At 31.3% G+C, this 27208-nt stretch overlaps 1 protein-coding gene across 1 annotated transcript; it reads left to right on the top strand.

Annotated features, from left to right (window-relative positions):
• LOC142321260 (cytosol aminopeptidase-like) lies at positions 1 to 27208 on the top strand. Its single transcript, XM_075359258.1, has 9 exons — positions 1 to 90; positions 7262 to 7380; positions 11076 to 11408; positions 15172 to 15274; positions 16502 to 16685; positions 17635 to 17781; positions 19891 to 20232; positions 23837 to 23913; positions 26979 to 27208. The coding sequence occupies exons 1-9, from the start codon at positions 1 to 3 to the stop codon at positions 27198 to 27200; spliced, it is 1617 nt and encodes a 538-aa protein (XP_075215373.1). The 3' UTR covers positions 27201 to 27208.

Here is a 27208-nt window from a genome sequence, read left to right on the forward strand (position 1 = left end):
ATGTATGGACATCGTCTTCTAAGGTCATTACCCCTTGTTACATTATTTAAAACTGAGGAAAAATCAACATCAGAATCGTCAGATGTAAGAGTATGTAGGACCCTTACATTTAAATAAAACACAAAAATAACTTAAAATTAAAAACTTTGAATAAAATACACAAATTGCTAGAAAATACCAAATGAGCCAAGAAATCCTGTGCTCATACGTAAAGTGCTCTGTGCTCACAGGGAAGGCCCTTCAAGTCAAACATAACACAAATCTTTATTTTGCCAAAGACTTACTACAGACAGGTTAGTTATCTGCTGGCATGAAAGTAGGCAACTGTTGTTTCTTCTTTACCATTTTTTTAAATGGCAACAATAAAATTTCTTAATCCGTACCTCTTTCTTAGGTTACATACACTGTACAGTTTTAAAATAGATGCTTAACATTGAGCAGTTTGTCACATACACTACACGTTGGTCATTCTTTGCCAGCAAGAATATATAAACTTATTACTTGTGTATGTCTGATCTTGAGTCTTGTTAATGCACTTGTTCCCAGCAAGTCAATTTTGCATCGCTCTTCCATTTATATGGAGTAATTTTGTTTGCATTCAATTTAGTATTTCATTTTCTCCATTTACTGATTTAAATATTTCTAATAATTCTGGTTAGATGGTCTGCAACTCGGATGGGGATTATATCTATATTATCACTATTTTTTTGTTTATCTGGAGGCTCCATCAGTGATTTTTTTCTAAAACCTTCAATAACGTCTCTCACAGTTACATCTGATACTCAGATAAAGGCCAGGGTATAAAAATACACCCTAGTCTTATCAATTTTCAACTCTTGGCAATAACTAAGTAGAGAACAATGACTGCCTTGCTGACTGTAAAATTTCTAAATGTTGATTATTGCAGGGATATTTTTCTAAGGCTTCTTTGGTTTTGCTAGGCTATAAACCCTCTTTTAAGACCCTTACTGAGACAATATGGCTTAAAAACAAGACATGTAGGATCTACATACATTAAATCATATTTTCTGTATGGATGACTTAAAAAAGTGTACAGAGCTACTGCCTGAGTTGGATCACTTCACCCATGGGACTGAATCTACAAGTGAGCATATTAACATGACAATAAGTATATTAACATTTGATGTAGACAAATGGAGAACAGTGCCTATGGAAAGAGGTAAAGTAGTTTGTGAAACAAACATACAAATCACTTTCAGTGAGTCATTGAAAATGCTAACTATCCTCAATGAACCATTAAGGATAAATACCATAGGAATATCTTGATATCGACCAGAACATTATCTGGCAGAATCAGAAACAGGCTAAAAGTCAATTGTTGAGAATGTTAATCGTTAGAAAAATTTAACAAGAACTTCACAAAAACTTTTGTAGCTTTACTTTTTATTTATTTTTTGTATCGTTTGCTATAATACAGATCTAGAGAATTTTAATAGACTTCCTTGGGACTCTAACAAAACCCAAATAAAAAAAATAAAAAAAATAAAAATACATATTAACTGAAAATGATAAAACATCTAAAAGTAATCCAAAGTCTTACCCAGAAGCCTAGAAAAAGTAAACAGACCCATAAGTAAGACATCCAAATATTCCACAATTTGCAGATTAATAACTTAGGGCCTAATTTTGGAGTAAAATAGACAGCTCCTACAATAAGTTATTTGCATAGTTGATACCACTTACAGTCCCCGTTGCCTTGCATTTCAACCTGTGATATCTTTTATAGGAAACGGTATAAAAGGAAAAAAATGTATATGGATTGCAAAAGAAAAATTACCGCAGTACACAGCTGAATGTGGGCAAAAGCCAGTTATTTCAACTGATTATGCAATGAATATCTTATATGTATATTATGGCTAATATGAAAATTAATAATGCTGTTCAAGATGGACTGAATCTGACAAAGAGTACTTAGGTGCCAAAAACAACAAATCTGGTGGTAAAATTTTTGCCAGAACTGAATATACTACTAAGCATAATAACACATCAGCAAAGATTGTTCATTGAAAAGCTATAAAGCCTATCTCCTAATACAACAATCTGTACTCCATACTATTACTAGCCTACTGTCCTTGAAAACGACAATTACAAGATCTAGTGAGGACAGCACAATCTGCATATGGATTTTTGCGATACATATTATATTAACTGTAGTCTTTATCAATCAGTCTTGAAATAAATAATACAATTTGATATGTACTGGTAGAAAAAAGTGTATCTGCAACATACCTTGATGACACATCTATGATGCTTGACAATGACAAACAGCAGAAGTACAAATCAATAGAGAAATTCATTCTATGAAGAGAGTGGACCACCATTAAGTATGTACTGTGATTATAGTGCCCATCAATTTGCATTATCCCCAAATATATAATCACACATTAAAAGAACTACTAATCTGAGTTTATATCAATGATCTATCCGGAAAGTAATAATTCTTAGCATATTCTATGTTATATAAGTATAAGTTTCTTGGCCAATATGATGAATTTTGCTTAATTCTTAACTTGGTAATTGTTGATTAAAGTGAATGTAATGGTGACTAACCACCACTGCTCTATGACAAATTTCTCTGGGAGAACCACATTGCAATAATAATGTTAATAATTTGGAAATTATGTGCATTAAATTAAACACAGTTAAGTATTCAATGTACAATACAAATGTGATACGTATTAATAAAGTGTTATGATAACTAAATGCACATTTTGATTGCTAAAAGAGAAATTTTAACTAAGAATATAGCTATAACATCTAAATACATGTCTAAATAAAGAATGCTTTTAAATAGAGTTAATTGAATGTATAGAATGGTCTAAATAAAGCATTTTTTTACCATTCTGCTTTTCATTTTTTGTTTTTTCAATTTATATATATATTGTTTTATTAATCTCTTCAAATCTACTGATGATTGTTTACAGTTAGAATTTAATTCAGTTATAAATGTTCTCTTTTTTGCAGAAAGTATAAAAACAGTAATTCAAATTCAGAATATAATTTAATATTAATTTTATTATTGTATTAAATTCAATAATAACGATAAATTTATAGTTATTACAGTACATTGTACTAGAAAGATAACTAGAAAAAATATAAAAGTAGCTCTAGATCAGAATATTCTACATACTCATAATAAAGTACATTTACTAAACACTAACTCTTTTCAGAAATTGAAGTTCTTTTTGGTACCATAGAAGGTTCAGTACCAAAGAATATTCTCATAATGAGCATGTTTATTAAATTAAAATTAATACATTGACACATACTACTAATTTTAATAACATTTTGTGGTGTACAAATAACAAAATAAGTATAAATACTTAAATACTCAGACCTAAAGGAGAAGAATTTAATATTAACTTGTCTCAAGAAAAAAAAATTATATATTGTGTTATTACATATATGTTAAAAGAAACCAATTTTCTCTAAAATCCAAAAGCTCCATCAAATATTATTCCCATTCAAAAGTATGAATTTAAAAAAGTACCATCAAATATTTATATATCAATCTTTTAAAAATCAGGTTAGAAGAATTTGTTACTTAAAAGTATTTTTAGGCAAAAAGGGAGTTCTGTTCAGTGATTTCAAAGTTACTGGGAATCTTTATTAGTTAAGCTGGTAATTTTTTTTTATTTTAACAGAAGCAGAAGAAAAAGAAAAGATGGTATATTGTAAAAATTTACACAATACATTGTGTGATAAAATAAATTACAGTTCATCTGAATAAAAGAATTAATAAATATGATACTAATGATTTAAAATCTCAATGTTTTTAATAAAAATATCTTTGAACATAAAATGCTTTCATAATTAATTTTTGTGTAATGGTATTACTGCTACAATCTGTATAATTTCTTCTTTTATTTTCTTTGAACTTCATATGATTTAATTGTTTTGACTATAGTTACTATGGGAACACAAGTAGAGATACTTTAAATTTAATTGAGTTAAAATCACTAATTGTATTTAATAATATTTAATGAAAAAAATTATTTTGTAAAAAAATGTTTTTCTTAAAATCAGTTAAATTTAGTAAGTGTACTTTATTGAAAACATTTTACAGGAGTTATCCCACATGTCCTCAAACTGTGGTATGTTGTACATACAATTTTAAGAAAATCTATATTTATGTATTTATGTATTTTTAAATTTTGTTTTTAAGATATGCAAATTATGATAATCAACAAAATTAAGAAATAACGGCATTTAAATGTTAAGGATCACTTTGAACAAATAGGAAAAATAATATTCATAATTACATAATAGACTGGTAATTTTCAAGCATTTCAATCCTTTTGTTACTAATTTGCCTTATTATGGCAATTAAAAGTAAATTATTTTTTACTCGGCATAAAAAAAAATGGTAAAAATAATAGACAGGGTTGTTTGCAGCTCTTTTTGTCCATTAGCTACACAAAATAAATTTTATTTGTTGAGCAAGTGAGAAATATCCTGTGCAAATAGCTGAAAGATAATTTTGTTACTAAACCTAATTTCTCTTTGTAATTACAGTCTTGCCTGGCCTCTTAAATGTAATTTTGAAAAATATTACATTTCTACCCTACTACTATTTAAAGTATGACCCATAAATCATAAATGTACATTCATTTCTATTCTACGGTTGTTCATTACATAATAAAGAACTATTATTCAGGACAATGCTGTAAAGTGTTTTTCAAGAATGAAATATTTAAATCTCTTAGTAACCATTCAGACCAAAAATATTTTGAGGATAAAATTACAGGAAGTCATGATCATTTAGACTCTTTCATGGATAAGAGTTCAAACTTTTAAATTAGAAGACTATTCATAGTCTAATACAGTTAGGTTCTTCTTGAATTTTTTCCCCATTGCTTGTAATGTTGTTCCCATTACAAATCTAGTAATGTTGTAACAAAGGGGAGTTTGAAAAAAAGTGTGGAAGGTAAGGTGCAATATATGGGAGAAGAGAATGTAGGTCATAACTGATTTTTTGATTGTGTTTTAAGGGTTAGTTTGAAATGGAAAGGCAGCCATCTAAGGCGAAGGATTGTATAAAGTATATAGTGAAGCCATTTTGCTTTTCAAAATGCAGCCATTGCAATTTACTCATCCCTTAACAGATTTTGCTTTTTTTTTTAAAGCGAGATCAAAGGTTAACCACAAATGAGGTACAAAAATGTTTTTCTTCGCCTTCTCTATTACTCTAAATTCTTGGTTACATTACATGGAGTGACAAACATCATGTGGACTTGTGGGTTAAATGTGAATGAATGTTGAGGGTTATGTAATGCCACAGTTATGTTTAGTGTGGCTCATATTTTACCCTGTACAGTTGTTGCTATAAAGTGATTTGCTTCTAATATACAGTGCAAATTATATACAAATTCCAGGAGGCAAGACAGTGTTTTATCCTCTCAATCCCTGGCCTTTGTGCTCTGAACATGTGAGCTTGGTCATTGACCAGATTATGAATATAAAGGTAAGTCCAGAGCTGATAGCAATAAGCCTTTTTACAAATTGAGTTTTTTGAAGGTCAAAACAAGCAACTTTAGACTGGTTTTGCTTAGCTTCTTCAACTTTCTTATTTTTGTAGCTTTGCAAAGATGGAATTCATTACAATGTACTGAAAGGGATGCCACCATGAACAATAAACTTAAGACCCTTCAAACTGGTATCAGAACATCTGAGTTGAACATTCTTCACTTACATCTGGTGAAGGTCTGGTTGCCCTGCTACCAACACTGCAGTGAATGTTATTCAGTAAGTTTTCAAACTTGTGGAAGTCACATCAAGTGCCATGATACTATTAGTGGGGGTCATGCACAGTGTGATGAGTTCATAGGGGTATCAAGAGAAAAATATGTATATAATTCAGTGGGCAAACTCAAGCTGGACCTTGTTAGTCTGGGAGTGACGGCTTGAAAAATCTATTCCCAAATAGTTTGTGCTGATCAAACTGAAAACTGACATCAGGCCAAGATCAATAAATATCACAGGCAAGAGCTTTTAAAATGGGTGCATAGTTAGTTTGGTGTGGCTGAAGTACAAATAACACCTTGGCCACACAGTGACAATTATTATGGTGACAATTGTCACATTAGTTTTTCCATTCTTTTGTTCTATCCTGTGTAGCTTTTTCATATTTTCGATTTGGTTTTTTATGTGTTGCGAGCAATGTTTTTCTTTCTCTTACAGCAATACACTACACAGTAGGCTATTAGTCTGTTAGTCAATGGATAAAAGTAACATTTGCATATTGACTTAACTAATTTTCTCTTAACTAGAGCTTTAGTAGATATCTCTTTAGAGATTTAAAACTCCGAAAGTATAAAAATATCATGTGCATCTCTTTGTTTCTAAGGTCCTCATTTAAAAATTTATGAAAATAACTCTTGCAACAAAAATCACAAAAAAGCTACACAATGTTTAAAATATTAGACTTGTTCATTATTGTAGTACAGCTTTTGATATTATATTATCATTAACTTATTAATCATTAAATATAACTATTTTATATAAAAAATGTATTAATTGGAATCCAACATTGTTGCAGTTAGAATCTATATTTAAACAATGAAATTAATATTTCAGTAATGATTATATCATTAACAATGATAACAGAAATCAATAAATGGAAAAGATTACATACCTGTTAAGTTACATAACCCTCACTTTGAGGGCTCTTAAAATTTTTTTTCAAAATTATTAAACATTTTTAAAACCCCCTATTATAATCTTCAATCAATCAAAATTGAAAGATTGTGGTGATTTAATTGCTCTTTTCAAAGCTTTTTGGAAGTGAGAAAACATTCAAAGACTGCGGTCTCTTTTGTGACCCTCCTTTAATAGAAATCTGATACATATCTTAAGAATTAATATTTCAGAAGATTCAAATTCTTATGTACATATTCCTTGCAACTTGTATGATACTGCCAGTTTTTAAAAATTTTGTTTATTACAAGTAAAATTGGCAGTACTAATTTCAATAAAAATTTTAATCTTGATCACTGAAATATAATCAATGGTTATGGAAGATCCACTTCCATTTCCATGAGTTAAAAACCTCATTCAGAAGGTATGTAAAAAAAAGGTATAAAATTTCCTAAAACTTTGGACAGTATTCAATAATACAGATTATTTTAGTTATTTTACAAAAATATCAAATTGAACAATTTAATTTTTACATTTTAATGGTTAATTGTTGAGGTTTAAACATATAAAATATGAAAATTTATTAAACCTTTTGCTTTTCCAGACGGGATTAGTTATTGGAGTTTACGATGCACAAACACCTGATGGCCAACAGGAATTAACAGAAGCAGGAGAAAGGCTTAATGAACACACTAATGGATTTATCAGAGAATTATTAAAAAAGTTTGTGGATTTTTATCAATATTTATTTTAAATTACTTTTATAAATTACTGTAGCGTATATTTTAATTTAGCTAATAGACCTTTTACTGAATATTTTAAATAGTCAAGAAATGGCCATTTAAAACAAAAAAGAAAACAAAATGAAAGAAAATACTGTAGTAGTCAGTGACTGAAATCAGGCAATAGCATTGCCTAGGTAATGACATTTCCTAAAATCATGCAGGCCATGTCTTTCATGAAAATTAATTTATTCTTGTGAGATTCTGAAGAATGCATATAAACATGTATTAATATATATTATATAAATGTAAAACTAATATAATTTGATTCAATTGTAAACAAGTGTTTGTATTAACAGTTGAGACAAATTAAAACCTATTAGAATTTATTTTTATAATGGAAATTCATTTTGTAGTTAATTTTTAAACGGACTCATGAATGATAAAAAATTAACATTTCATTTAATTTTTATGCAACATAACATGTAGTTGCATAAAAATTATTTGCTTTAAAAAACAGGTAAAATGTTTGAGTTTGGACTTCAGTCTATTTGATAAAATTCATTATCAATAACATTCAAAAAACATCAGTAAATTTTCAGTCTGACAACAATCTACTACTAAGACTGGTATGATGATGAAATTTTATTTCCATAGACTTTCATTTTCAGTAAGATTTTGTTCTGCTTTGCTGGAGTCATCCTGTTGACTGACCATTCAGTGATTCAATAATTTTGTACAGATCTTCAATATTTAAAATTTTTAAACACTTCCTCGGGTAGGATACAAGATAATACTTTAGAATCACATTCATACTAGCAGTGTATGGTGAGATCACTTTATATTCGAATGACTTAGCAATTTGACTTATTTTCTTCCATCCAGCTTGAAAATATTGCTTCAATATCAAGATTGGCTCTTTCCACTGAGCTTTGATTTCACCCCACATTGCACATAACTCTTAGATTACTTTATTGAACTTGTGGTGATTGTCCATTTTGCAGATCATGGAGGCTCAAATTGTAGTAAATATATTGTAAGCTAGTTGACCAGCTGTTTTTCTCTGAAGGGACCTCAGAATGACATCAAATGGTCTGTATAGACCATAATGAATATCTCAATATTGCAATTACATTTAGATACAGATGTACTCGGCCTGGGAACAGTAATTGGTTTGACACCAAACATTTTACTTTCTGCGATGGCATGCTGTGCACAAAAATAAATACAACATGAATATATCCCTAGTTAAGTTTCAGAAGTTACTGATTTCTCTCTGCGCCCTATTTCGACCGGTGCATCATATAGAACATCATAAGTAGAGTGCATTTGATTGGTCATCTTTCATTAGCCATATTAATTTTTTGTGATTTTTCTCAATTCTTGTAATGAGTAAATTTTTATTCCAGTATGGATTAACTGATGTTCAAGGAAAATATGAACTGTATGTATACATTTCAAGCATATTGTAAAAAATTAATATTGGCCACAAATTAGTTTGACTTTGCAATTATATATATGCGTTAATGAAAAGATATGATCAACCAAAATCTAAAATGTTTGTGGGTTTTTTGTAAATTCTTGTGCTTGTTTCTTCTACCCCAGTATGTAAAATACTAGTAAACAAAAAATTTTGTTCTTTTTGTAACATAGTTCACTACTGTTATTAGTAAAAAAAGAAAGTTGAGCTATGAATGTCCTTACAATTTCCACCAGCAATCCTTTCCTATTTTTTTACAACACCAAGCATATAGATATTTTATACATAAAAAGTTCCCCGATTCTCTGGCTGGACACCTGGTTATTTTCTCTTATCACATAATGTCCATATCTTTGTACCATACTTTTAACAGGTTTGCTATGAATATATTGTTTTTCATGTCAACAGCCTTGAAAACCAATTAATAGTTCAATTTGTAATTTTGGTAGAACTTCTACCCACTTTTCCCAGACTTCATGCATAGGAACATAATTTATCTGTATACATTCATTCTATTACCAAAACATAAAACTTGAGATATTGAACAAACATTCCAAGGGATGACTTTCTTGGAATGTGGGACGACCAGTATCTGGATCCCACAAGCCATTTGTTGATTCCTTATGAGATTCTACAATATGCCTGAAATGAGATGTTTAAAATTTTCTCCATAAACTTGAGACCCCTCAGTAATAGTCATTTTTATCACTTCAATTTCAATAGAACTGAAAAGAAAAGATATGAAACAAATTCACACTGCCCGTTGTGTCAAGGGTCTGACAGCCCTGCATCTATCAATCTATCTTGAATTATGAAATGTTAGAACCACAGCAAAGAGTGAGGGTGAAATGGTGTTGGACTGCTAGATGTTGCATGTAATGGCTCAAGACAGAGTATAGGATAAAGAATACTCACAAGATATGCATCTTGTGACATCAGGAGCATTTTTTGTTTTGGACAGCTTGTCATTCATGTATTTATGGAGGCTCCACCTTCTCTTGATCTTTCCATCCTTAGAAAGTATATTTGTGCTTGGTGTAGAATTTCTTTGCCTTGCTCCATTACCCTCATCAGAGTATCACTCTCCGCATTTTTATATGGTTTTCACTGTCTTAAGTGTTTGAATTTTGGCTCTGTTCCATTTGATATGCCATACTCCATATTGTATTTATAAAACAATGAAAACAAATTTAAACTGAATTGTTTACAGCTACATTTAGAGTAGTACCATGCCTGTTATTTGTGCAAGAGACATGTCGAGACATGACAAAAATCCATGTTGAGACTTTCATAATTGTCATGAAAAAATTTATACTCATGGTTTTTTTTATTAGTCATTTGCTTCATTTGACAGTCAAGCTGTTGCATACTGCAACTCATTATACTGCATACACACAACCATATATCCCCAACCCACCTCTTCCACAGTGGGTAAAACTATGTAATATATAAAATATGCAGTCATAATTGATCTGAACAGTATATCAGAACAAAACTAAAAAAATAGAGCAATAAAAAAAATTAATAATGGTGGCTAAATCCTTCAAAATAAATGTAATGAAGTCCTTAAAAAGTAAAATTTTCAGCAGAAAAGAAAAAACAGAACAGCAGGGTTAAATTTTCATTTAAATCTCCTAATATTCAGATGTTAGTGTATTTTATGAAAACTAGATGGTATACTATATGTGAAAGTATGCTAATTGAGTCAAATTTCATATGCAAGTTTAGCAAATCTTGACCTCTAACCGAAAAACATTTTAGCATTGAAAAATTCCTGATGTATGCATGTATATTATGTTAACCTTTCTTTTGCTTGATATCACCAGACTCTGTGGACTGAATTGGGCATAGTTTGTCTGTTGAGCAATTTGTCAAAGGTACCTCCTCTGTACCCTATTGACAAATTAAATAAAAATAAAACAATATATACATCACATTAACATATATTGAGAATCTGGATGCAAAGACCTCAGAACAAATGTGTAGGTCATATCATAAAAATAGACATTGTTCCTTATTAAACTAAGAATTTTCAACCATATAATTTTGTTAATCTTTATAAATACTAAAAGTTTATATTTAGTAAGAATAGTTTGTCTTTCAGCTTATAATTAAAAACTCATCGTAAAATAAAACATAAACTAGCTTCTTGTATTGATTGGAAATAAAAATTCATTGAATAAACTGTAAACTAATTTTTTTTTTGTTTTTAACAGATCACCAATTCCTCTGGGTAAGGCAGAAGTTTTTACAGGTCTTGGAATACAAGGTTTTCAGCATCTTGCAATAACTGGTCTTGGTCCAAAACAGCCAAATAAATTAAATTTGGTAGAACAATTAAATGAAGAGAAGGAGAATATCAGAATTGCAATGGCAGTTGGAGCAAGAGGAGTACAGGATAGAGGAGCTAATCGAATATTAGTTGATGGAGCAACAATACCAGAATCTGCTGCTGAGGGTTCAATGTTAGGGACATACCAGTACAAGGCAAATATTTCAACAGGAGACAAGAGTGGTCCTTTGGTGGAGCTTTATGACCATCCTGACACGTAAATAGATTCAGCTTCTTTCATTACTTACTAATCAACTAGAAGATTGTTAAATTTAACAATATAATATTTATGCTATATAATTTATGTAACTTATATTACTGTTAAGTTTATTACTTTCTTTCAAGTATTTATTTTTTAAAAGTATAAATTGAATTAACTAATATTCTCTTCTTGTATTCGGAATTTATTTTCTCTTGTAATTGTAAATTATATGTAATTATGTGTTGTGGTACATAATGACATCACTGGATATAAATAATGGGTAGGTACAAAAAGAAAATCTTGCTTAGATGTGTGTGTGAACATGAATCTTGTAGATTTAGTAAGTTTAAAAAAAGTAAGTTACATTTAAAAAAAAGTGCTTTATAAACTCAGACAACCAAGTTTTTTAAATCTGTTGCAGACTACAGTGTGTAGTTTATTGGTTAGAAACTTTACACACCTACATTATATCATTAAACCATTCTTCATTAAAACATAGTTTTTTTTAAATTAAATATTTTCTTAAACGATTTGCTTTAATTTATTGTATAATCAAATTAAAAGTAGTGAAACAACATTTTCCATACAATCTTGAAAGCAAACTCAAAATTAGTGTTTTATTTTTTTAGTGCTTCCACTGGCATTTTCAATAAATTTATCTAACCTGACCATTTAATTCATTTAAATTTTTATTTTTCAAAAACAATATTTATATTACTCTTGTGATTAATTTTTAAGTAAAAAAGAATATTTTATATCCCTAACTTTCATATGGATAATTAAATTTGTACTCAAACATTTGCAAATTGTTTCCAAAAGTATTTTATTCATGTTTGCATCATTACAACCAAAGTATATTATTTCTTAATATGGACTATCAAAGTTTTTGTATGACTTTCATTGATGTGAGAATTTTGTTATCCAATCAAGTATTTCTTGATGAGTCTATATAACATTATTGTTGTGCTTATAATATCCATGACAAATGGCAGTATTCAATAAAGAAATATAATTCTAAAAGGCACACCTTTGCCCCCAACCATCTTGGGTATGAAAAAAAGCATGTGCTTCAGGGGTATTTAATGTCTGCAATAGGAACAGCTTTCATCAGCTCTTCTTGCATGAAGGTAAGATCATGGCCAGTCAGGAACTGGGTGAACCAGTAGTTTTCACCAAATCCCCTAACCTATGGTTCAATTTCTATCAAACTATACACATCCAGCGTCCTTTTGTTGAATTACTTGTTCTGCCAATCTCAAAGCCACATCCCCACATCCTTGCTTTCACTCTTGCTGATTATCATACTAGCTAATTGCTGCATTATAGTGGGACTCCCACTATAATGAAAATACCATTTGAAACCAACAAATAAGCCACCGCAACCCTCAGAGCCCATCCGTCTTTGGACTCCAAGGGCTCACCTGTGCCTGTCAAAATTACTCCCCAGACTGGTACAGCATACAACAGGATTGAATTTATAGTCTTCTCTTTGATGATCGAAGACCTGATGCATTTGCTAGGAGTTTACAGAGGTTCATAATCAATTCTGCCTTTGTGCTTTAATCAGTTCTTTGATCTAACCAAATTCCCAATTGATTTTAGTCTCTGATCGCACAGGATGACCTTCAACATGTATTGGAATCTCTATGAATGTCTTCATCATTGGAATAAAGTGTTTTTCATCAGATAACGTCTCAACACCTTGTCCTTTATCCAGCTGTTAATATCAATAGCGATGTTCACCCTCACAGCTACATTCTCTTCGCATCTCAGACACCACGAGGGCAAGGTCATCAGTGAAAGCAATGGGGGAGCAATCCCAATAGGGTAGTCTAGCCTTAACATTCCATTGTAAACCTGGCACGAAAGAAGGGGGCCCAGGACAGAATCCTGGGGCACTCTGCATGTGGCAGTGAATCTAGCGTCCAGGATCTTAACTTGTTGGAAGCCGTATTGATGCTTGCTCAAACCTCCTTTATTCTCTATGCCCATTCTAAGCCTGGCCTTCAGCATCCATTCAAGGAGCTTGCAAATATTATTTGAGACTGATCAGTACATATCCACCTGGATATCAGTCAATATCCAATCTAAAATAACCTGGTTCTCAGCACCAGGTTATTTTAATAAATACCACTCTTGCTTCTTTCCAGGATGTGGGTATATATTCAAGCAGCAGCCCATTCATGACCCTAAGTATCCCCTCTGGAACCTTTTCAACTAGTATTCGTATAATCTTGGGCGGTATGTGTCCTGGTCCTGGGCTTTTCCTTATCTTTTTGCCTGCCTCTATCAGTTACATATTGTCAACTGTCATCCGCCACTCTTCTCTCTAGAGATCACATTGCGGAAAATACAAGGCCGTCGCCGCCCCCACCTGGCACTGTCAGTGCCGGAGGTCCCAAGTTTTCCGGTGACCAGTCGAAATCCTCTTCCGCATGGGTCTCTCGCATAAATTCTTCCAACATGTCTTTTTAGAATTTTTAATAACTGCTTTATACGTTGTTCTAGCCGTAATATAGTTGAGCTGAACAGCATCCCTATCGAGGGTCTCTTTGTAAATCGTAGATGCCCTTCAAGTTTTCCATACTTGTTTAAGGATTTGTCTCCTCCATCCACTAATATGCATGTTTATTTGACCATTTATGGACTAATATACCAGATCCCCAACTCTGTTGGGAATATCATCCCGGCCAGTCTAGCCTGTATTCTTTCGCTAAATTGAATGCATCCCTTTTTGGATACCATTATCCTTGATAAGGTAGGACAGACAACATTTATTCCATCAGACAATGTATATAAATGGTCTGAAAGGCCCTCTCTAGAATTACCCAGTTCACATATTCATTGACTCTCTCCACAGGTACAAATGCTAGATCAATCACAGAATGGAAGGGCCTCTCTGAAAGGTCGTCCCATCACGATTAATATATACCTACCCTAGCACATTCACCACGTCACTAAGGTGTTGGCCTGGTATGCTGTTTACCTCTCAAGAACTGAAGTCCCCAGCAATTATGTTCCCTGTGTAATTTCCTTAGCAAGTTCATCCAGGAAGTTTGTAAACATCAGAATTGGGGTGAGTGATAACACGAAAAGACTTACCACGAAGCCCAAATCAGCCCATAGGCAATGGAAAACCTAACGCTAAGGAGCGGTCTACTAGCCACGCAGGTCCTGAGGTCATAAGACATATTCGGTTCTGACAATATCAATACGCTCTCTAAACCCAAAGAGGTATTGCGCTAATTATTTTTTCTTCCCGTATTGATCTTGGAGATAATTTGGGGCCACATGTTTTTCAGTCTTGTGGCGCCCCAGCATCAGAACCATCTTTCTTCACTCTGAACTCGGCAGTATACCAATCCTATTCGTAGTCTTTGCTCTATTAACTTCTTCTCTACTCATGTTCGTGATAACTGTTGCATTTTTAGCCTGTCAGGTAAATAGATGTAATTTTAAAGTTATCTGTAGTGCCCACAACCTGCATAATAGCATGTTGTATTTTTACTTGCTGTCATATTCGCCTCTTACGGACTTGTAGATGCGTGGCTTTAGCTCAGCGTAAAGATGTTCATTATCGAGAAAAATTAGTTTTGCAAAGTTGTTTGCTGTACTTTTCAGATACTTAGTCTTATATTCCTGACAATTAAGTCACATCTTGAACTAAATCAAAGGTCTGTAAAGTGTCTGGTCTCTGTTTATCAGTGTCTTAGGAAATTAATCAATTTAAGCAAAGCTCAGAATTTCAATTTCCACATTAAAAATTCACTTTTTTCAGAAATTCTTGGGCCAGTGGAGAAATAAATGCTGATGCGCAAAATTGGGCGAGATTTTTAAGTCACGCTCCACCAAATTTAAAAAAACCAGAATTATTTGCTCAGGTAAGATAAATGTGTAAAATATATGCTTGTGTGTGTGTGTGTTAGTGTGTGTGTGTTAGTGTGTGTGTGTGTGTTAGTGTGTGTGTGTGTGTTAGTGTGTGTGTGTGTGTTAGTGTGTGTGTGTGTGTGTGCACGCATGCATGTTTGTGTGTGTATTACATAGCATTGTTTTTCTGGTCTATGATCTCCCCCCAAGCACAGAATTAAGAAATATCTTCTGTTTTTCTAACTTTTGCAGATCCCGCATCATCAGTTATTTTATAACTGACAAAATTATATGTAAACATAAAAAATCTGACTTGGACACATGACTTCCTTTTTTTTTTGTCTTCAGTCATTTGACTGGTTTGATGCAGTGCTAGTCTCGTATGTAGTGCTGCTATGTACTTCCTTGTACATGTATTAAATTACATACTCATTTTTTTCAAATGAGAAAGAACATAATTTTATTTCATTAATAACTTCTGGTTTTTCTCACATTTTTATTATTGAATTATTTACTGTAAAAATTTCTTTACAAATTAATAAAAAAATCATATTTAAATTAAAATTCTCGAACATATATATGCCTTCTCCTTATAAGATCCAAATATTGCATTAAAATTTATTTGGCTATTACTCTGGAAGCAGTGAATATAAGTACCACTTATTGAAAAGCTCTCAATGAGCGATTATTAATGTAAAAGTCTAAAATCCAAATCTTTCTTATTTTTTAGTGCAGTCGATTGCAATCGAAAGGGAAGGTGCATCTAAAATTTCACATCCTACGACTAATCGTTCTTGAGATAATGCCGAGATAGTGTCACGCCAAAACTAGTCAAAATAGATATTTCCGTTATAATTACAATACTTACTTTACTTAGTACAAGGAAGTAAAAATATTAAAAATAACCATAAAAATAAATAGCCAAAATAAAATGAGTATTGTATTTGGCGGGCCACATCAATGTTACCCAATTGACTCCATATGTATTTGTAGTGTTTGTAGTTTTAATGTATTAATTTTTAATATTTTAATTTCAATGTTTAATATTTTCTGTTATGTAATTATACAAAACGGTTTTTTTACATTCAACTGATGTGGAATCCTGCAAAAGTTTTTCTTGTAGAAAAACAAAAAAATAAGTTGTACTTTGGTGGATCAAGTTGATTTACATTATACAAGCAAAAATTTTTTTGTTAGTTAATAATAGTCTGGTGTTAAATGAATAATCTTTCTTTTAACAGGAATTGATGGATAAACTTTGCAAATTTGATGTACGTGTTGATATACGAAATAAAGACTGGATGACCCTACGTAAAATGAATGCTACAATATCTTTAGTTAAAGGATCAAGTTGCAGCCCTCCATTATTAGTTGAAATTGGCTACTGTGGGGATGATCCGGGAGTAAAACCTATTGTACTTGTAGGTTAGTAACAGCTTGTAGAATGATAAATATCATTAGAATATTTAAAATAAGCTGTTACTTAATAAGTAACAGCTTATTAAGTAACAGTTAACAGCTCAAGTTGAAATAAGTTGAGTTAATTTTATTTTTAGCTCAGAATGACATTCATTCTGAATTTTAGTAGTCACAATGAGAAAAAATAACTACAGAATCAAAGAATATTAAGATTCTCTAATAAAGTGGTCTAGCAAGCACATTGCATTTGTTGCTGGCACTGCTGTATTGATAATTATTGTATAGAATAATATAAATCACTACATTTTGTGGATGTAAACATTGATGAAAATGACAATTAAATGAATTTTTAGATAATCAGTGCACTGCAATGCTGCCATCAATAAGAAATGAACCATCAACACAAAAAATAAATGCATATTGTTGATTCATAACTCTGTATTTGTAAGCTTTTTGTATCAGAACTGGACAATGACACTTTCAAACATCAATGAAAATTGATTTCATTGAAATCAATTCAATGATAAAGAAAATACAAATTTAGATAGTGGCACTATTAGGTATGATCACATAAACATATTACAAGATAAACTACAGTAATAGTAAAAAAATAACTGTTATTACATTATTAGTACAGTAATGACGAAAAGCATTCTTGGCTGCCAGTTGCCCAGGTTGGACAGTACAAGAATAGGATAAAAAACATTTTAAAAATATTTTAAATAGAGTAATACTATTAACAAAACTTTTAATAAACAACTGTAGCTTACTATTTAAACTATCATTTGAACTATCATTATGCATTAACTGACATTGCAGTGTTTTAAACTGATATCAAATCCATGGATTAAACAGAATAATTATGAACTGGCTAGTATAACATTAAGCTTATTATATTTTTGTGTGAGCAGGTAAAGTACACATCTTTTTAATACTTGTATTTTATTATTCAAAGGTAAAGGGAATTCATTTGATTCTGGTGGTTTGTTCTTGAAGCCTTTCAAAGGTTTGAATGAATTTAGAGCTGATATGGTAGGAGCAGCTGCAATTGCAGGTACATTTATGGCCATTGCACGCAAACGATTACCTATTAATGTTCGCAGTAAGTTATTACTCAAAATCATACTTAGAACTTTTATTATAATAATCTAAACAAAATAATTTACTCATTTAATTTTATATTACGTATTCATAGACAAAATATTTTATTCGTGAATAGTATAACTATTATAATCATAATTATAATGCATAAATACAGAACATTTAGCAAAAGACTAATGCCTAAAAGAACATATTAAATTTATAGTTTAGTAGCACAAACTATACACTGACCTTACTAACTACATTAAATTGTCTATTAGGAAAGGAAATTTTCTGAATTATTCTTTTAATGGAGAGATATTTTTACATAGGAAACGGTCACCTAATTAATGTTAATTTTCTTATTGGATTGTTAAACTTCAAATGAACTGGAACAGATAAAAAGTTGCAAATTAGAATGTTATAAGGTGAATAATGAAATCAGTTTTTCATCAGTTTCAGGTTGACAGAGATGTGTGGTTAATTGAAACTCAACCACCAAAGAACACTATTCAAATCAGTATAGAAGTAACTGCCTATAACATAGTTCCATCAACAATGTATCTAGGTGGAACCTTTCTCCTTGTTCATCACTCACACAAGTTCTAAGGGAAAAGTCGAAATGAATGTAAAAAATGTAACTAATTTGTTTTCTAAGAAAACCAGTAATGAATTTTTGAATGACTTCCATGCTGTTGCTACTTTAGGATTCAGTTGCTGTCAAATATATTTTTCATGAATTAATTTTCTTATTCGTAGCTCAATGAATATTCTTTTAATTTGGCTTTACTTAATTATGAAAAAACCTCAGCTAAATCTCAATCATCTAATGTTTTAACAAAAATCAAGCCTAGTTTTGTGTAGAGGTCGTAAAAAACAACTGTGTAGTGCTTATCTGTAGCCAAACTATCCACAAACACAAAAAACACATAATTTGTAAAGCCACTAGAGACTAAAAAGCCCTTATCACTTACAGGTCAGCAATGGTTTGTCATGTGTTCATTATACACTTTGAGGACCAGACTTATTTTGGAGATTGTTAAAAAAGAATCGCATGCTTGCTTAGATTGGTAAAAAAAATCTATAATATCGGGTGACTATTTGTAAGCTTGTGCTAAAAAATTTATTACAAATATTTTTTTTGCATTTTTTAAATCTTAGGAAAAACCAATGCATTAACACCTAAAAATGTTTTCGTAGTCAAACCTTATTCGAAAATTTTTCTACAAACCCAAAAAAAGAAATAAAACAAAATAACTAAATCAAGAAACAATTTTACTACAGGAATCATGATTTTTACAATTGTAGCCCTGTTGTGTTTAACCTGCATTAAAATCATTTCATGATTTTTGGCAAGGAATTGGTAAATCTTGGTCAAATTCCCGATCAATATCATTCTATGTTCGAAATACACAGCTCATTTGCACGTTAAATCAGCTCGTAATAAATACTGCCGGAAGAAAAAAAAGATGAAAAAGTAAATAACAACCTGAACGTCACAAACTAAAATAAACGCACATTCTCGGCTCATCTGTGTACTATGCAACACACCAATACAGTAAACTAAATAAAATTTTCTAACAAAGAATTTTCACTCGGAACGAATTATGATTTCACAGCAAACTCAAAACAACAAACGAACGACATTTACGTATTAAAACAAAAACAGTTTTAATAATAAAATAATTATCGTTTACCAATAGAATATTAATTGCGGTCTCGTGCAACTTTAAGCAATAACAAATGTGTAACTTCCATCAAGCAGACTGCCATGACAACCAAGCATGTGATCAGAACAAGCGTAATTTTGACACTTGACGAAATTTCGCCAAAAGACGATTTTCGCATTTTAGCATAAAACTGAACCTGATGAAAAATAAAGGGGTTGTAATTTGTTACGTGATGGGTTGTTTCGGAATACACATTCAGATTCAGCATATAAAATACTATATAATACTCATATTCTTTTTCAGTTTTAAATTTTATTTTGACCAGTGTAATTAATATATGTAAATATAGCTCAAATATTATTAGTAAAAATATTAAATATAATAAGGGGAAAGATTTACTTCTACATTTTCACTTAAATTCTCAAGCTTAATATTTATTTTTTTCTTTTGATAAATTGCAGGTGCAGTGCTTCTCTATGAAAATTTGCCTTCTCCAATGGGTTTAAAACCAGGTGATCTAGTTAGGGATAAACATGGAGTACACATACGTATCACAGATCCTGATAACGACTGCAGAGTTGTGTTGTCAGACATTATCACTTTCACTGACTATTATTCTCCTAGTATGGTAATTAATGTTGGTTCATTCACACAATCTATGTCTGACATAATGGGAACAGCAGCGTCTGGTGTGTTCACTAATACAAGTTCACTCTGGGGCGAATTGGCAAGAGCTGGACTTGAATCTGGAGACAGAGTTTGGCGAATGCCTCTATGGCGATATTTTGGAAGATTAAATACAGGTAATATTCTATTTTGAGAAAAATAGTTGTGGTACTAAAATGTTACTGATATTTGTTTACTGATAAATGTTTCTCTGTTAAGCCAGCCAGTTATTAAAAAATATCCTGAGCTGGACATTTGCCTGTAAATACTATATAAAAGTAACAAATAGTATTAAAATAGCTTAAAAAAAATTTAGGTTTTGGCAAATGAAATTCTTACCACCAAATAAATTGTCATTATCATGAATGTTCAATGTTAACAGCCAGTTAAAATGTCTTGATGACAAAATATTTACTTAAAAAATTTTTCCAACAGTATTTACTGTTTGATAAACTAATTATACTCTTATTGGTCTCCTGTTTAGAAAACTGAGAGAAAATGAGCTAGTAGACTTACCCCATTTCTCTATAAATACCAGTAGGGTTAATTAGTTGATAATCTGAAAACCTGTTGTGTAACTGCAAATAAAAGCTTTATGAAATTTCCTAAATGGTAAAGAATGAAAAAACTCAAGCTATAAACAGGACCCAAAACCATGTATGTATTTTTAAGACAGTGTTATACACTTAAAAATATGATAGTGGTGTACAAAAAATTTTGTTGCTACCTGGATTTCATAGTGTCAAAATTACTCATATGCCATTTCATGAGGTAGATTAAGTAGGATATTTATTTATTTAATGTGATTTGCAGTACAAATTTAAAAAAATACTTATTTAACCCTGGATTCATAAAAATTTGTTGGAGAGACCTTGAAAAACCAGTATTTCATATTAGGTGACATTTGTAATGGTGGTTTCTTCCCCTACTGCTCAGATTTCATCATTCCTTCAGTGCTGTCATTGATGAAGATAAAAGTTTATGAATAGTGTATAAAATCTTCCGTCATCTGTTATGTTATGGTGAGTAGTTAATTCTGCATTTTTTATGTGCCAGCAGGTTTTTTTATATGAAGTTTGTTTTTTTAATTTTAGTATTTTTTAAGTTTAAATAAAATTTTACACAAAATATAAAAACATGTCAAGTCTTACCCTACTGAGATAAATCTGTGTGCTTAAAGAATTGTATGAATGGTGCTCTTGATAGTTCTTTTGATTCGACCTCAGAAACAGAAGATGAGAATCACTGTGATCAACAATATCTGACAATGAATCTATATGTAGTGAAGATTCTTATGAATGAACAAAGAAAAGAAATAAGATCATATGCTCCTACTAAAAAAAAAATTCTACTATACATCAGCTAATCATTGCTGAGTCTCACCAAATATATACATCCCAGTACTTCAACTGCATCAGATTTTCAACCACTTTCCTCTATCCCTTCTCCTACTAGATGCTCAATCCAGTAATTCAGGAGTACTCATTCTCAAAACATGGTATTTGGAACAAAAAATTAAGCTAAACTGGTGCGTACTCCTCTGAAATCCTTTTCATTATTTGTAACACTGGCTGTAAATGGTCATTTACACAATAGAAGTAAAACAAATATAAAACCAAACAGCTACTGCTTCTGCCATAAGCTTTCAAGAAATTAGTGCTTTAATAGGGATATTAACTTTATCAGCTGTCTTGCATGATAATAGCGTTTGAAAACTTTGTGGTACACGCTGTGTGTGTGATTAGCAGAGAATGTTTTGATGTTTTGCTGAACTTTCTTCATTCTGATAGCCTATCAACAGGAGAAGAATGAAGAGACATTTTTGCTCCTATATGTGAGATACGGGAAAAATTTTAGTTGTCATGAAAATTGCAAGCCAGGTTCTCAAACATTAGTGGATTCAGAAAACAATTACTAGGGTTCAGAGAATGCTGTCCATTTAAAAAATATTATGCCATCTAAACCAAGTAAATACTGCTTAAAAATTATCGTTTTGATGTTGCAACAAAGTATATGGGTAAATGCCACTACTTAAGGAAAATTTACAATAACAAATTAACTGTTAGGCCTAGCTTATTTTGTGACAGAGCTCACAAAGCCTATATACATGGAAGTAATTTTAAGTCAAAGCACAATTGTTTTACATCCATTTCACTGGCAACAGACATGTTAAAAAATCAAAATAAAAATTCTTGGGACACTGACAAAAAAAAAGATACCTCTAGAAATGTTACAAAGATTAGGAAAAGTTTACTTCAGTGTTTTATATCAAGAAAACTGTGTTATCCAAAGTAAAACCAAATAAAAACACGTTTCTTCTTTCTACAGTTAATGAAGACTAAAGAATTGGAAATTCAGGAAAAGCCAGAAATAGAAAACGAACTCAACTAAAGAAACTGTTAATGCATTTGATGAAATTAGTGCTAACATTTCTTGAAACTGTAAAACACAGGTGGCTTTTATGCTATATAGTTGACTTATAGATACATTATATCTCTCATAAGGTACTGACAGAATATAAAAAAAACAGCTGTGAATTTACTTAATGCGTTGTATTGAGTATAGCTCTGACAAAACCATGGTTGCAGGCCTGCATCAATACACAAACTTTATGGCGTAACCTAAAAAGAAATATACTGGAAATAGTTGGTAAATCCACTCTTCCTACAAAGAAATTTGTGCAATATATGCCCTACAAAATTAAAAATGAAGTTTAATGGTAAAATTTGTTAATGTTGTGAATATTTCAATTACTCAATTTTCCTGAAATATTCTGACAGACGAATGTTTATGAATCGATGGTGAAGGGGAGAAAGTAAAAATAGTCTAGGAAAGGAAATCATTAATAAAATTCACACTGATTGAGGTATGTGTACTTCATAACATTTCTTTTGTACAAAATGTTCAAAGTTCAAAGTTCAAAGTTTGTGTGCTCAGATTCTGTTACAAGACTATTCTGTTGTGTAGCGCATGTAATACTGCATGTATTAAGAAAATATACATTAAGTAAATATGCATTAAGTAGCAGAAAGCTGCTTGTTTTAGGCTGTGCATTGCCTGTGTAGGCCATACATTTTTTAATTTATTTTTTTAAAGGCATAAACTTCAGTGACATTACTACATACATGACAAACTGTACATTCAAGTATATTTGATCACTGTTACACATTTGATGCAAGTTTTATTTTGTCATGAGTGGGCAAAAGAGCACAATATAATAAATTTAATCATTTTTTGGTTGATTGATTCACCATATAAGCTTCAAGATTTTGCACTGGAATATGAAATAGAAATTTTGTAGAGCATGAAAAAGTCATGCATGGTAAATTAAAAAATTTGAAAATTACATAGTAAATTTGACAAAAATTATGTTACTGGTGAATGTCAGAGGGATGCTATTCTTTTGTATCAGTAAATTTCTTTTTGATGACAAAATATTAAGCTCTGTGAATGAGGCAGACTGTACTTCTCACTTTCTCCAGGAGGGCTGGCATGAAATGGCTGTTATGAGTTATGCAGTTTAGATAGTGAACCTGTGTTTCAATGCTTGGTTTCTTGCACTGAATTTTGTCATGCGTACTGAGGAGTATGCATGACAAAAAAAGAAAGTGAAACTGAGTTTTACTTTTTGAGTAGGCAATAATAGTAGTATTTTTAATAGTTTAATAATGTAGTAAATATTAGAAAATAACATAATAGTATTAGGAAATAATAGAATAATTTTGCTTATTTTATATTCAGCTCACAGAGGGTGTGATATAGATAATGCTTCAAATAAATATGGTGGTGATTGTTGTCAAGCAGCAACATTTTTACAAGTAAGTATATGAGTCAAATATAATTTTATTTACTGTGTAAACATTGCTTATGCAATGAAAAGTAACCCTCATTAAAAAAAAAAAATGTGGATGCATAATTTAAATAGCATTTATAGTGAAATGAAATGAAATGAAATTTGATTTCTCTTCAGGTAGTAATTATGTTAATTGTTCTCAAAGTTGTTAAACTAACATTTTCCAGAAGGATGCATATTTCCTTTTGCAGTAACTTTAGGTATGATTTGACATGTAAGTACACATTTCTTAATGTGTAGTGTTTCCCATTAAACTAGTGAACAATTAGCAACCCCCTCATCATTGTACAATGAGATTATGTATGTAAATAAAGTGTAGTCTTGTAATAGGCGCAGGCTGACATTCCTGAGATGTGTGGATATTAAATCCTAATCACTAGTACATCAGAATCACAAAGTACATAGATATCTATTGTACCAACTTTCACTAGGATTTGAAACCTCAGAACCTTTGACTGCAAAAATCAGCTGTTGCAAAATCTCATTAAATATGGTTTCTGTAGAAAATAAAAGAAAATATTGTCATTTAGTCTTGGTCAACAGCAACATATAGGTAAGAGGTTTCTTCTTAACCTAATCCATTTCTCATGATTCATCCACTTTATAAGCAGCACATTATTTTATAAATTAGATTGTTTAAAAAAACAGTTGAAATAAGCTGAGTATTAAAAATAAATGAAAAACTTTCAATTGAGCATATCAAGAAATATATAAAATTCAAATATCAAATAAATTTTATAAGGCCTTCTTATTACTCCAATAATACTATTATTTCCAATAATCATGTGCTCTTAAGCATAATAATGTTCTACTTGCATGTTCACTAGGCCAGTGAACATGCAAGTAGAGAGCATAAGTAAAGAGCATGGACAGGCCGCCGTCCATGCTCTTTACCTAGACTAGTCTAATTTTCAGAAAACATTCTGAAATGTCTATGCTTATTTATTGGAAGCTGATTTCTGATTTCATCACTGAAAATTACTTTGAAAATCAGTTCAGTACTAGACTAACATTTTAAATGTGAATTACTCTACCCCTTATGCAACAGCCTAAGTAATATTGTGTTGGTAGTTAAGCTACAATTATAGTGATTTAACATTTTTATTTTAATCTAAAATATTTTACCACATCTATAATAGAAAACATAATACAAAAACGTTTTTCTGTTACATGCATACATAATTTCAAATCTGCAAACCAAAAGTGAATGGAGGGAGGGCTTTTATTTTAAGATTTTAAAAGCCCCCTTTAAAATAATAATAAATTTTAAAGTAATTTATAACAGCCTTTATTTCGTTTTCTCATGTATCCAAGTTTTATTTTCTCTTGTATAATAGTCTACAGTAAAAATCAGCAAGCATATTTTGGCTCTTTTCCCCTGGTAACATGTTTCCATAATTTAACAATTCCAAGGTTAGACTCCTGTCTGAGTCCTTCATTAGCTTATCATATCTGTAATTTCTGGAACATGCTCTTACCTTGGCCATTATGATCCATTGCATTGATTACATTGACTTTTTCAAAGTTATAGTGAAAGATAAAAATTCTTTAGATTATAAATGTATTATTTCTGACCAGAATGAGAGCTTCTCTCTAAGGCCAGTTCTTTTTTAATGTATTTATTTGTATCTCACATTATGCCTTTGTCTCCACATAATGTGCAAAGAATTTTTTTTCATACTTTAAAAACTTTCAATTTGTTTAAATGGAGATAAGATGTATATAAAATAAGAGGAATTGATGCTCTCATTTCCATTGCCAAGAGGGGCTGCAAGGAGTCCAATAATCAAAATAAAATTTTGATTATGTATCCATTTTTTCCAGTTATTGAACTTAATACAGATCAAAATATGGTACAGAATAGTTAAAAGAATTTCTGGATTCTGGTAGAAAAGTATTGTTTCATTGATAATTCATATTAGAATGTAAATAAAATTATAAAAAACTCCATCCATCAAACATCTATGTACATGTCTGGGGTCAGATGAATGGTACTTTAGTACCTTCACTTGTTGGCCAATGGAGCAATGTTTGTTCAGGAGCCTCCCTTTAGAGTATGAGATTCATGGTTTTAAGCTGTCAAGCTGGTTGTGCTTTTCGGCTTTGCTGATTACAGTGGAGATGACACACTACCATGAAATGTTTTGCCGATGCTGTAGGTGGGCTGCTGTGTGCTTGCTCAGAAGTGCAACTGAGAAATTCTACAATCTGTGTCATGCATGTTTACTGTTAGCAAGGTGGTTGGATGTTTTCTGACTCCTTGGATGTTAGTGACATTCAGCAGCACTTTGTACAATGAAGCAAATTGTGATTGTGGTAAAACAATTACATCCTGATGACTAATGCAGGGATCCTCCTGTCTTGTTAACTGCCAGAGTACCACTCTTATCTAGGAACTGTTTGTCCTACTTGCAAACAAGAAGTAGCTGTACAAGAGATGAAGACAATACAAAAAAAGTATTTTGGCATCTGTGAAGCCAGAGATTAAAACTTAACTTTTAAATGAGAGTGAACATTTCAGCCACCCCACAAGCATTAGCAGAACGGGGTGTTGACATTAGCAGCAGGGCATTGGTAACCCCCACCATCAGGAGCTGGTATCAGATACTGGCAGCAAGACATCAGTAATTTATGGCGGAGGATCAGAAGATTCCATCTGAGTCCTCATACTTTGGAATTTGACATTTTGGGTTACAGGAAGGTGGAAAAAAGGTTAATGGCCTAAGGGTAAACCTAGATGATGGGAAATAATAATGTGGATAATTCTATAAACTGTATTTTCATCAGAGATAGTCTTAAGAGACCTAGGGTCTTAACACCCTTGTCAATTTGTTTCTTTTGGGGTTTTAATAACCTTATATATCTTAATCTTTAAAAACTAGTACATGGAAGGGGGTACAAAACTATACTTTTTTACATAGAAGGGGGGCTAATTACCGAAGAAGTTGCTGTCCCTATAACTTCAAAGAACTATATTAATTATATGTACATAACTAAAATGTTTAAATAAAATTTTTGAATGTTTTACAGGAATTTCTCCCATTGGATAATACATGCTGTTGCCCAGAAGCTATTCCATTTATACATTTTGATAATTTTGGAACCGGATTAATCAGTCAAACTGAAGAAGAAATTGAACCATATTATAGAAAAGGAATAAAAATGGGGCGTCCAACCCGTACATTGATACAATTTTTATATCACAGAGCATGCTTGCTTTCTAAAAAAAAAACCACAGAGAAAGAAAAATAAAAAATAAA

This window comes from Lycorma delicatula, chromosome 3 (assembly GCF_047948215.1).
Source record: "Lycorma delicatula isolate Av1 chromosome 3, ASM4794821v1, whole genome shotgun sequence".
Taxonomy (NCBI): domain Eukaryota; kingdom Metazoa; phylum Arthropoda; class Insecta; order Hemiptera; family Fulgoridae; genus Lycorma; species Lycorma delicatula.